Raw genomic sequence first — 13361 nt, forward strand, 5'->3', positions numbered from 1 at the left:
GCTTGCTCGCTTAGTGTTTCCATTATAAAGGTCTTTCAACTTATTTGGAAGGATAATTAAAAGCAAACAACCCTTGCAAGCTAGAATCTTCTTGCTGTGTCTGTTTTTCTGCATCAGTTTTCTGGAAGGTTTAAACATAAATATTGTAGTGTTTTTGAGATAAGGAAGTATGGGGAAAATAAAACTGGTGTGGAGAAAATTCAGAAACTTGATGCCTGACACACGAGTGGGAGATGGATATTTGTTAATATGCTGGTAAAAAAAATCTTACTTGGTAACTTTTACAATTCTGACTACAACAACGTATTTTAATGATTGCCTTCGATTAATCTCTTTAGTGACGTTCAGCTAGTGGCAGGAGGACCTCAGAACTGAGGGCTGGGTGTCTCTGCGCCTAGTTTGAAGCCTTGTCAGAATGCAGCTAGTGAAGGGAGGTTGTTAGCATCTAAATTTGTTATGCTGGTATTTACGTTTCCATAGGAGACGTTTTTGGTATCCACAACGCAAAAAAGTTGGAAACCAGTGCACTATAGCAAACACCAATCCAGAACTGTGTGCTGCGTTAAGATAACTTACGTGGGCATCGAGTTAACGTCTCCATATTTGTGTAACATTTGCAACATTACATGTGTAAAAAGCCCCTTTTTTTATTAATCTCTTGGGGAAGCTAGCTAATGCAGTTTGTTTCAATCTTGCGTTCAAAAAACAAAACCAAAACTTTGAAAGACTGATTAAAGTCTGAGTGGAAGAAACTGAAAACCCTTCTAAAATGCAGTAAAAAGTTTAAAAAGCACAGAATAAATATGTGTTGGTCTGGCTCCCCCAGTAGATTTGCATGCAAGATTACATTTTGAGCAGTAGTTCCAGCCCTGCAATCTGTGCTCTCTGCTTGCGTCCTGTGGCGTGGGGGACCTGGCCGGTGGAGCAGCTGCAGCCATCTGCCCTGTCCATTCCTGCGTACCAGCTCTGGACGCAGCCGGACCCCCGCCCCATGGCTGATTTACTGCTTCTGCAGAGGTTTTTGATCATTTTTTTTCTTGGCTAGTATGGCAAAGAGAATCTGGATATGCAGTGTAATTGTCCCCTGTCTTTAGTTTCGATGTTGTAAAATAAGACCCTTGTGTTGTATGCTTGCAGATAGTGGGCAGGCGTGGAGTAAACAGAAAAACAGACAGGGTGTACCCTGGATTCAGATTCTGCTTAAGAAAACCAGCCTGGTCAGTTAGAGTGTAATAATTTTTCTTCAGCTGCCGCTGCTGAAGTGCCAGATGTTCCCCCCCCCTTCATCGCCCTTCCCAGATACAATCTAATGTGAGTGGACAGCGATGATTAGAACTTGATGAGGAGAGTTGAGAGTGTTCATTATAATTTGCATGTGAAAAGAGAGTGCATTCTGTGCCTCTCCTCCCCACAAAGAGTTTAACTGCAGCTGCCCCATGAGTAAGGTAGGAAATCCCCTGGACCCTCTGCAACGGAAGATTTGAGGCTTTACCTGAATGTTCAAATGAGCCTTTGTGGTGTTTGGTACTCCCAAGTTCTGCAGCCTGTATTCTGACAAGCACTTCTGCATTCAGGTGAAAAGAGGTATGTGCTTATTCTGGGCATCGTGCCATCAGCACCGGATAACCCGGTGATTCATGAGTGATTCAGCCCAATGAATCTGCAGAGACTCGGGAACAGCCTGACAGGTTTTGGAGCAGGTGATCTATGAGCAGTCATAAATTATTCCTGCAGAGATTCATGTACAGTCAGGTTTTTATCCCATCCTGCTGTAGCTGATAAACAGAATCACAGCCAGATACTCCATCCAGAGTCATAATTCTTGCACCTGAAACTCTTGGTGTCACTCTGAGACTCTTTCAGACTACCTGCGTTGTCCCGGAGTGAGATATTTTCCCAGCCTTATGGCATGACCAGAAAAGGGTGCAGAAGTCCAGTGCTTAGGACTGACCATTCTTATGTGATGCACCCTGAAGTGGTGGTGGTACAATAATGCCTCCTTGTGACAGTCTCCAGAGTTCATCTTTACCTCTTTCTAAAGTGTCATTCTTTATTGACAGAGGGGGGTAAATTGCCGCTCTAGATGAAATGTGGGTGGACTGAAAGCAAGAACTTACCTTGGTTCCCACTGCTTCAGTAAAAAAGTTTGTGTCAGTGATACGTATGGTGAGATTGAGGAATGCTGAGAAAATGTTGCGTGCGTTTAAAATTTGGAAGTGAAAAAGGTTTGTGGTTTACTGAATATTTGTTTTGCAAAATTGATCTTTTCTTGAAAAGTTCCACTTGCGTATCAGCCTAATAAAGGAATTAACTGTACCAGCTGGGTCAGAAATATCTTGCGTCCTTCATGTATGTATATAATTCTCTGTTTTTATTTAGGAGCAAGCCTTTGATCCATATGAAACCTTGTCCCAGGATATTCTCTCTCCACAATTTCATGAGCATTTTAATAACTTAATGGCAAAACCTGCTGTTGCTCTCCACTTTCAGGTGAGTGCAGATGAGAAATACTGAATGGCTTTAGTTCACCTGTTTCAAAGGTTTGGATTTTGTTAGTAACTCTGGACTTTCTACGGAGGAAGAAATCCTCTAGGTTCTGACCTTTCTTCAGTGTAAGATATTTGGACTCTGCTTATTCTTCTAAAACTGGACACAGAGATCTGACCCATCCGTGAATCTTTTGCAGTTTTGGTTTTTTTTTTTTATTTCCTCACATCAGTCTCTTGCCTAGGAATAGAGAGTGTTCTCTCATACCTGCCATTTCTCTTTCTGTTTTGCCTTTTAATGCTAAACACAGGCATCCAGGCACAACATTTTCACTTTCTTCCTTACACATTTCAGGCCCCCTTGTTTGGCATTGAGGCTGGGACTGGCAGTGTTTCTTGAGTCATTTCTTTAATAGGACTATCCAGCAAGATCATCTGTGGTTATTTTTATTATTTTTTATTATTTTTTATTATTTATTATTATTAATTATTATTTTAATTATTTTTATTAATTCTTATTATTTTTATTAATTTTTAATTATTTTTTATTATTTTGTATTATTTTTTTTATTACTTCCTGCTGCCAGCATGGCAGATCTATTAAAGACTACTGTTCAGGAGACTGAGCTTGTGTTCAGAAATGCACTTAGAGAAGCAGCTGAGCTTCGGTCAGTAGTGCTGCCAGCTAAACCCGTTGTAGTAGAGCTTAGTTTGTACAGTTCACTGGGGCCCATGCCTCTGCAAGCTGAGATTCCTCCAAGCCATTCCTTTGGGGTGAGTGTTTCTTCTTCAGCTCTGAGCGCTTGGTAAGCTGGATCATCTTGCTCTTAAATATGACTTGGTGAATGAAGTAAGGCCCTTTACCCACCTCTCTAGGAAATTTAAAGCCCAAAGCCCTATTCCAGATTAAACCGGTGATCGAGTCATTTGGCAGTGCATCTGGCCTACTTTCTGACTCTCATCATCATAGAAAGGTTTGGGCTTTCCTAGGGGATGTTCCTTCACTTTTTCTCCAAGCTGTGGGGTAAAGGCAGAGGTCCAAGCTCTGGGCTGTGGACGTATATGAGCTGTCTCTGACAACTGCAGAGAGATGCAGCCGGAAGTCTTAAATGGGGGAGAGGTCATTTCCAAAAAGGAGATCAGGTAATTCAGTTTCTGTTCAATAGTTAGCTTGGTATGTGTGCTGGTTTTGGCTGGGATAGAGTTAATTTTCTTCAGAGTAGCTAATACGGGGCTGTGCTTTGGATTTGTGCTGGAAACAGTATTGATAACACAGGGATGTTCTAGTTATCGCTGTGCAGGGCTTGCACAGGGTCAGGGCTTTTTCTGCCTCTCACCCCACCCCACCAGTGAGGGGCTGGGGGGACAGAAGGGGTTGGGAGGGGACACGGCTGGGACAGCTGCCCCCAACTGACCCCAGGGATGTCCCACACCATAAGACATAGTGCTCAGTATATCGAGCTGGGGAAAGAAGGAGGAAGGGGGGCGACGTTGGGAGTGATGGCGTTTGTCTTCCCAAGTCACCATTACGCATGACGGAGCCCTGCTTTCCTGTGGATGGCTGAGCACCCGCCTGCCCATGGGAAGGAGGGAATGAATTCCTTGGTTTGCTTTGCTTGTGCATGCAGCTTTTGCTTTACCTGTTAAACTGTCTTTATCTCAACCCATTAATTTACTCACTTGTACTCTTCTGCTTCTTTCCCCTATCCCACTGCGGGGGTGGGTGGGGAGGTGAGGGGGTGAGCGAGCAGCTGGCGGGGGCTGAGTTGCTGACTGGGGTTAAACCACAACATGTGGAAGATGGCAGGGGTTTCACCATCCTTTTGGAAAACCACTCATCTTACAACCTGAATTATTGTGTTAGTTAACTGCTGGGGATGGGAAAAGTTTTCTAACTAATTTTCTAAGTCACAAACTTATGATTCTCAGTTTCTGCGAGAAAGGAGATACTAATATTAATTTCTTCAGTACTTGATGAGACTTCCATATTTCTGTGGTATGTTGGATGTAAACTGAAGCACAGTGTACGTAATTGGGAGGAGAGGACATGAGTGAAGTTGGTGACAAGTTTATTAGACTGTATGGGAGTCCTGGCTGGTCTTTCACATTCCAGTGTTTTCTTTAAATTCTACAGCAAACTGTGGCCCAGGGTAAACCATGTTCTTTTGGAAATGGGTATGAACTGCTTTCAAAATGTATTCAAGCATTTTCTGCATTCTGTAACTGTTGACTGGGCAATAAGGCCTGCAGCATAGCCATAGACAGTGCATTATTCAAGTGGTGTCACCTTGAACTAACGCTATTGAGGTGGGCAGGCAGTGCTGAAATAGAAAGGCACTGGTGATTGCGATATGAGCACCTCTATGTGAATTAAAGGATGCTTAGAAAATGACTTGTGGGTAACTTGGTCCTCTAGCTTCTTATGTTTAATTTACTACTGCTGACAAAAATATGGACCATCCAGCTGGTTACCATTTGAAGGAGGAGATTGCGCCAGCTTCTCTTAGGGGTTAGGAGTGTTTTCAGATCTATGGGTTCCCTAGTGCATATGCATCAAAATCCACCCAAAGCTGTTGATGGATAAGGGTGCTTGCAGGACGAGTGTGTTTACAGGTTCTGTTTGCTTGATGTCAGAGCATTTATGTGTCTCTGAATCTTATAAAGAGTCTCATGAGACAGAAATGTTTTTGCATACTTTATTGTCCTCTTTTACTACTAGATGTAAGAAGAGAGTAATATAGATCCGAGGGGACAGCCTGGATGTGTCTGGCACAACCATCTTGCTCAAAGCAGTGCTAACTTCAGGGCTTTGTCCGGTTCCGTTTTGAGTATTTCAGTGTAAGTAACCCTGTTTATTTTTCCTTTTCAGTCTACTGCTGAAGGGTTTAAAGAAGCTGTGCGATATGTCCTCCCACGACTGATGCTTATCCCAGTCTATCATTGTTTGCACTACTTTGAGTTACTACAGGTAAATGAAGCCACGCTCTTGTTTCTTGCCAAAGACATGTCTTAATGGGGAGAATCTGAGCTTTTAAACAGGCAGCTAGATTTTACTTACTGCTTCTGAAAATTCAGATATGAAAACAGTAATTTGACACCAGTTAGACTGAAAAGTAAAATAATGTAAAAAGGTCTTCAAAAGCATCTGTTGCTCTGATATGAACATTTTAAGTAACTAGATTTTATTAAACCTTATTGAACTTGAGTTCTGGTATAGTTAAAAATGTAATATGCAAATCTGATTTCTTCTTTCCTTGAGTTCTGAATTTTTTGTTCGCTCAGGAAAAGCTAAGCTTAATTCAGTATCCTCAGCCTTAAGTCATGCTCCAGTTGCAGCTCAGCTGATCCTGTTTTGGGGTTTGGGGAGGTGCTTCCTTTCAATGGGGTCAGAATAATCCGTTCTTAATGTTCAGCCATTTGTCCTGAGTCCTAAATGGAAGAAATACAGCAAAACCCACCATTTTTTGTAGCATACCACACTTTTCTCCATATTGAGCAGGAATGAATAAGCACTATTATTTTCTTACTTTCTATCTTCAAAGAAATGACGTTGATGAAATGTCAGGCTTTATGGAATTCTGGTTTAGATGATAAAAAGTTATTCCTGTAGGGCATAACTTCAGGGGTCTTACCGTACAAGTTGTTTAGGTTGGCATCTAGTCCATATTTATGAGCAATTCTGCCTGTTGAGGCATTACTTATTTTAGAACAGCCTCTATTGGTTTGACCACAGATCACTTGCACGTATTTTATTCTGGTGTGCGCTAGCAAGGTGGTTCACATCAGTAGATACTTCCCTTGGGTATAACAGCTAAAAGCCAAAAAATAACTAAGCATGTAACTTTTTGCTTACAAGCAAATGTTTTTGCTGTGAGTTATGAGAAGAGAGGCCAGCAGTCAGCAGAAATTTAACATCTGAAATTTATAATAAGCATTCTTGAATAAGAAGAAATAACATTGCTGTAGAAAATGCAGTATCGTGAAAAACACTTAGATTGGAGCTTTTTTTAAGTAGCTGAGGATAACGTAAAAAAAGGTTTCTATTTGCTCCATTGTGTTGGGGAAGTTCGTAATGCTTATAAGGGTAAGTGAATTATTAACTAACTGGGATATACTTAAATTAAACAGGTGAAATATCCTCTGGCTATAGCTGACATTTTGTTAATAGCAGCAGAAATTACACTTGCAAGTTCTCAATGTAAAAAGTGATACTAGCAGTGTTGTACAGGCATGTCATGTGTGTTGTATGTATAGTATTCCTTTGTATTTCAAAGGATTTACTTGTATGAAGGAAGAAAAGGAAGCTTTGCAACATAGAACTTACATATAATACAATAAAACATTTTCTCAAGAGTCTCAATCCAAAAAATGGCAATTGTTTTAAGCCCAGGTCTATAGCTAATGTCTGGCACATATTCCTTTTTTTATTTCTTTAAGTTTAGTCTTGTTTTCATTATGTCTCCTGTGATTTTATGCGTATCCTGATTTAAACAAGTGAAAATAAGGATGATTTATTTTGACCCATGAACCACACACCTCCAACGTATGGATGACCAATATTTCATATAAAGGTTTAAATCCAAGTGGTGTCAATAAATTCTAAGCCTCTAAGCATTTCTATTGATAGTCAGTTTAGAAAAAAGTTAACAAAGCTTAAAAAAAAAACCCCAACCAACCCCAAATAACCCGAACTTCAGTGAACTTTTCTCTAGATTACTGTGCTGACTCTGTTGCAGACAGAAACTTTACATTGTCATAGTTGCCTTCATAAAGCTTTATGTTTTATGACCTCTTTAAAGGACATCTTCCAAAAGAAAATAAACTGATCAAAGAACTAAAGGCTGGCAGCAGAAGCACGGCAGGGTTCTGCCAGCCTTGCTGTGAAGCGAGCACTGATAGCTTCGTAAATATGTCTCTCTCAAAATAGTGGAGCTTCCCTTTCTGTAAGGGTCAGTTGCACACGATAATGGTCTGGAACTTCTTAAAATGTTCTTCTTTCACATTTAAAAGACGTAATTGGATTAGTGACCTGTATTATGCTGAAGGTCAGGCTAATTAATGACCCATTGTGCCTTAAAGCTGGGAAGTGGAGTGCATCAGTATGAAATTAAAGAATGAAATCATACGCTGCAGCTTTGGGAGACGCTAAACATTTAACTGATTTTACAAGCTGTGTAGTTTTTGTCCGCTTTTTAGAGAAACATTAATGTTATGCCTTATTGAGCAGTTTAGGGTGTTTTCAGAATTTAAGATTAAATGCTTTGCATGTAAACTTCGTAATTTTTTCTTCAGTGACAGGAAAGGGTGGTTACTATTTATGTTTTAAACCATGGCACAGAGAAGATAATTTGTTTTTGATAGCCTGTCTTAAATCTGTAGTGCTGCAGGAGTTTTCCGTCTCTTGGGAGCTCTGAGCCTGCTCGTAACTCCAGTTAATATTGATAGGATCAGGTTATACATGTAGCTTCTTAAAATTGCCTTATATCTTTGAAGAATGAGGCCTGGCAGACAGCGCAAAAACACTTAGTTGTTTCTTTTATTTGTTTTGAACTTGGATAACAACACAGCAGGACGTTGCATGACATATAATATAATACAATACCTTTTGTAACGAGGGAATTTTTAGTTGTGAAAATGATGAAATACGAACTTTATCCACAACATACAAGGTTTCTGAATAGAATTAGAATTCAGCTGCAGAGGGTGACACTTGGCTGTCTTGAGTCTTTCTAACCTTGTGAATATAGAGCAGAGCAGAGATCTTCAGTATCACACTGTAGTGAATAATAATAAATGCAGAATCTTTAGTTGTGATCACTTCAGTTGCAGGTTTAAACTTGAATTTTTTTGTTGTGTTTTGAAAGCATCTTAAATTTACAGCAGCGATTTTTAAAAAGCAATGTCTTTTAGGGATAGAGAAGGTATTTATTCAACAATATTAATATATTATAAACTGTTGGTACTGCTTCCTTGTTACCATTGTATTTGTCTCTAGGAACCTTGATTGAATAAGACTTAATAAAAATGGAAGCAGAAAAGCAACAGAATACTCAAAATGCTTTCACGCTTCAGTAGGGAGAGAAGCTAAGACTGACACTGTTGCTCCTAGAGAAAGTTACCCAAAACCCTAGTGAATTGGGAGGTAAATAAAATAATGATTTACAGGAGCGCAGGCCTCAGTGTTTGCTCTTTTGCAAAACAGCAAAACTAAAGTGAAGGAAATTAAAGTGTGAAAAGCCTGAAAATTATTTCAGGGTCCAGAACTTTTCCCCTTTGTGCAAAAATTCATTTTTGCAGCCTCTGGTGCTGGATCTGCATGAGAGACTCTTCCTTTGCCGAAGCAAGAGGCACAGGGGTTGGATGTGCTTTTGAGACCCCCTTGTTGCATTTGTTTGTTTTGTCTGCTCTTCATTAGCAGCCGTGTAGAGGTCACCAGGAAATAGCCTTTGAACACCTTGAGTCAGAGGGCAGGCCCTGATGTCACTTTAATGTTGATCGCTTGTTCAAGTATTGACAGCAAATGAACGTGCTGTAGGTAGTTTTGGAATGACTGATGACAGCAAAGGCTGAAGGAAGTCACGCTAATGAAATAAAACTGTCTTGTAGGAAAAAAGTGGTAGTGATCAAAAGTTGGTAGATCTTGCAAATGGGTAACCCAAATATATTCTGATTGTGACATCTTTAATTGATTATCAGATTATTCGGGTCTAAAGCACTATACTTGACATTTCCAAGCATGAGCACCTTAATGTTGGCAGTGTAGAGGAGAGCTTAGCGTTCCATCGAACTTTCAAGCTCCAAGTGTGTGTTCATAAATGTCTCTGACACCAGAGTTCCAGAAATATTGTTTGTTGAACGCAACGCAAAGAACTCGAGGGGTCGTACAACCCATCCAAATCCTGAGCATGGTGCCAGTTAGATATATCATAAAAATCCTGAAGGTAAGCAGAGGTCTGATCAAGTCCAGGAAGGCTTTCCTGTGCTGACTGTAGAGTATATCCTTCCTTCTCATGTGACTTGCAGGCAGATTGTTGCCCCTAATTCTTGCATATGACTCACTATGTTGTTATCAAGTAATCCAAAACGTATGAAATTCCACCTTTTGATCTTTCCCGCTGTTACCTAATCATTGACAGCCATTGACTGAGAGAGGAACCCCAGTCAGTATTCCACAGGATCACCATGATATAGTTTTTTTAAGTGGACGGTGTTCTTCATTACTATTCTCTGACAGTTTTCTGTACTGAGAAATTAATATTCTCAGTTTATCATCACTGGTATTTTAAGTATATGCAGCATAAGCAGGACCTCCTTTTCTAAAGATTTACATATTTCCTCTGTCTAGCAAGTATGTTATGCTTTTGTATCTGCTCTTTTAATTGGAAAGATGCTTGTTATGAACTGGCATTTGGAAAAGCAGATATTAGTCCAGTGATTACAGAGAATGAGATGTGCTTCAGGTAATCTGCCTGATCTTCAGGGATCTATGCATTAAGGTGTAGAAATGGGTTAATTACTTCCAAATATGTGTATTTTTTCTTTTTTAATACAGTAAAAGCAAAACGCCATTTGGTGTCTGTTAAGTGCCAAACACAGCTCCCTTTGGAGGGAGGGTGCAAGAAATTCTGCACAGGACATGTGAGGAGAAAGAGTATTTTATCAGACTTAGTAGCTTTTCTTACCTTCAGGATTTTGCATTTGTCATCTTTTCACACCATTTTTATGTTCTTTGCGTTTCTGTGGCCGATAGTAAGGAAAACAAGGATTTCCACAGAGGTAGACATTTTTCCCTTCCCTGTACTGTTCCTCAGCTCATAAACTTCCCAGAAATTTTTGGCCATGAAACTTTCATTTCTCTAATACGCAAGATGGAGGTTGTTTGGGCATGTGAAAAATAAAAATTTTAGGAATTTAAATTACATGAAGAGAGTGGACCAATCTGGTCAAATCCTGTTCTCTCAATTACTTTTAGAGGAAGCTACATATCCTTGCTGAGGGAACGTAGTGGGGAAAGGAAAAGAAGGCTTCTGCCATGCTGAGTGATTGTAAGTAAGATTTCTCTTAAAGTATGTAGGTAAAACAGAGTTTATCCAAAACTGCGTGGCATATTGTCTTGATTTTGCCCAGCAATCTGTTTGCTTAAATCTTCTTTAAAAAAAATGATACTATCTTTAAGATGAAAGGGATTAAAAAGAAAAATCTCTCTTGTTTATATCAGTAGTATTTTAGGAGTGATCACCTTAAAGAACCAAAAAGAGGAACTCCGTGAATAGGCTTTGCTCAAAGCATAATGGTACCAAGTGTATGGAGATGACATGAAAGCCTGTTGAATTTCCTAATTCAAGAAGTTTCTGCCTAGTGGTAGAGACGGATCTAGTCTTTATAAAAGGGAAATATGCTGATTCTCACCGTCTTTACATTTTGCTATTAGTAGCAAATCTTGAATTTCAGACTTTTTTCTTTTACTGTGTTAGTCTGCAACATGCAAAAATGACATTTCTTGAAATAGGTGAGTTTGCTGAACATGGCGGAATTTAGAATGGTAAGAAGCAGAGAGGTTCTTGGACATTCTGACTTTTAAATTTGCTCTAAAATGTTAATTGACTCATTGAAGGAATATTACACATAGTTATATAAAACCCCATTTAATTCTCGCCTATTTCAAACTTCCAAACAATTTAATAAAATCAGTGGTGAAACAGGACATTGTTGGAAAAGTAACAGGAAAAACAGTGTCTGACAATTAGCATTGGCTCTCAGCGAAAGGGTAAAGCGTTATCCTTCTAATCTGCCGCCTCCTCTCTCCTGTTGAGTATCTGCTGACTTTTCCTGAATATCTGACAAATATTTTCAGTTACATGCATAGCTAGTTTGTGCTTCTAGTAATAACTCTTGCATTGACTTGAAGTCACCAACTTCACTGAGTACTTCAGGTAACCCTGTGTGAGGATGTTTGTAAGTCTTCCTACCCTTTTATAAATTAGACAAATCTGAAACAAAAATGTTTATTATGTCACAGCAACTGCAGGAGTGCAGTGAAGATGAAGAGGATCGGGAGTGCTTAAAACAAGCCATTACTGCTCTTCTGAATCTGCAGTGCAGCATGGAGCGCATTTACAGCAAACACTCCCCAAGACGTCGGCCTGGGTAATCATCCACAGAACTACCCTGGTTTCCCAAAGTTGGCAGAGAAGGAGATAAATGATGTGGAAGGAATTGTAATTTTTTTTTTGTTAGATAATGTGTGTATTTCCTTTTCAAGGCATGTCTTTATCCCAGTTTTCATTGTAAATGGAGTAGCAGCCCAAAACCGTCACAGTCCACTTCTATGAATAATGGCAATATCTTGTTCTTTCCCTAACCAAAGCAGTGCATGTGGTTTATTTGGAACAGTAAACTTGATTGGGGCATATTTAGAGCAGATAAATAATGATATAAACAGTTACTTTAGGGTTTTTTTGGTTTTTTTTTTTTTGGTCTCTTGGGAAGGCAAATGTGGAATGTGCCCATTGTGACTTTTTCTTTTATTTATTCAAGGGAGCCAGTCTGTCGCTTCTATAACCGACAAATAAGAAGCAAGCACTTGGCCATCAAGAAAATGAATGAAATCCAGAAAAATATTGATGGCTGGGAAGGCAAAGATATTGGGCAGTGTTGTAATGAATTCATAATGGAAGGTGGCTTGACAAAAATAGGAGCCAAACATGAACGCCACATCTTTCTGTTTGATGGTTTAATGATCAGCTGTAAAACTAATCATGGTCAATCACGGCTTCCTGGTTACAGCAACGCGGAGTATAGACTGAAGGAAAAAATTATCATGAGGAAAATACAGATTATTGATAAAGATGACACATCTGAATACAAACATGCTTTTGAACTGGTGTCTAAAGATGAAAACAGTATACTGTTTGCTGCCAAGTCTGCTGAAGAGAAGAGTAATTGGATGGCAGCTCTGATTTCCCTCCAGTATCGCAGTACTCTGGATAGGATGCTTGATTCAGTATTACTGCAAGAAGAAAATGAACAGCCACTGAGGTTGCCCAGCCCAAGCGTGTATCGTTTTGTAGTGGAAGACTCAGAGGATAACATTGTTTTTGAGGACAACTTGCAAAGCAGGAATGGCATTCCTATCATCAAAGGAGGAACAGTTGTGAAATTAATCGAAAGATTAACGTACCATATGTATGCAGGTATCCTGTACTTTTGTTTATATATATATATATATGTTTCTTAAGGTCATGCTTGTATGAGTGATGAAATTAATCCTTTTATCTTTTGTTTGTTTGGGTTTTTTTCTGTGTATAGTTAAATGTAAAGCAACATTTTCAGGAAAAAAAAACCACCAGTATCTGTTATGAAATCAACTGGCTTTGCTGGCAAAGCTGTAAGAAAACTCTGGGCATGCAAGCCCCCCTTCACCCCCCCAACAACAACAAAAAGTATCAGTGGTCTAATAGGAGCCACTGGTGTATTTCCTGAGACCATCATGCTAAAGCAGTGGTGCAGTTACAGGCTGAGTGACTGCAGAGGAAGAGAAAGGTTGGAGGTTATGTTTATTATACTTCGACCGGCCGCTTTGTGAAGTCCCTCAGTAGAAAAGGATGCAAATCACAATTGGCATTCTTCAGACTTTCCTGTGAAATACTATCTTAAAGCCACAGAAATGAAACCTTAAAGTAGTTACGTGAAGTGCTGATGTTGATGAAAATGTTAGATCTTTGGTTTCAGGTGAAAAGAATGCTTGAAAGGGGCAGCAGTGAAGCTGACATAGGGGTGCTGGTGGAAGTGGAGCATGATTTTTTTAGAACTTCTCAAATAGTAGTGATCTCCTTTTGTGCTTTTTACAAAACTGCCTGGTATTTAAGTGAGTCT

General features: G+C 39.6%; 1 protein-coding gene across 1 annotated transcript in view; it reads left to right on the forward strand.

The window, feature by feature from the left end:
- SOS2 (SOS Ras/Rho guanine nucleotide exchange factor 2) overlaps window positions 1-13361 on the forward strand; it is a 56163-nt gene that overhangs the window by 23115 nt on the left and 19687 nt on the right. The window contains exons 7-10 of the mRNA XM_064461179.1: window positions 2380-2490; window positions 5356-5454; window positions 11506-11633; window positions 12024-12679. Of these exons, the coding sequence (XP_064317249.1) occupies window positions 2380-2490; window positions 5356-5454; window positions 11506-11633; window positions 12024-12679 (994 nt within the window). The remainder of the gene's footprint in view (window positions 1-2379; window positions 2491-5355; window positions 5455-11505; window positions 11634-12023; window positions 12680-13361) is intronic.

The sequence above is a fragment of the Phalacrocorax carbo genome, chromosome 9, assembly GCF_963921805.1.
Source record: "Phalacrocorax carbo chromosome 9, bPhaCar2.1, whole genome shotgun sequence".
NCBI classification, from domain to species: domain Eukaryota; kingdom Metazoa; phylum Chordata; class Aves; order Suliformes; family Phalacrocoracidae; genus Phalacrocorax; species Phalacrocorax carbo.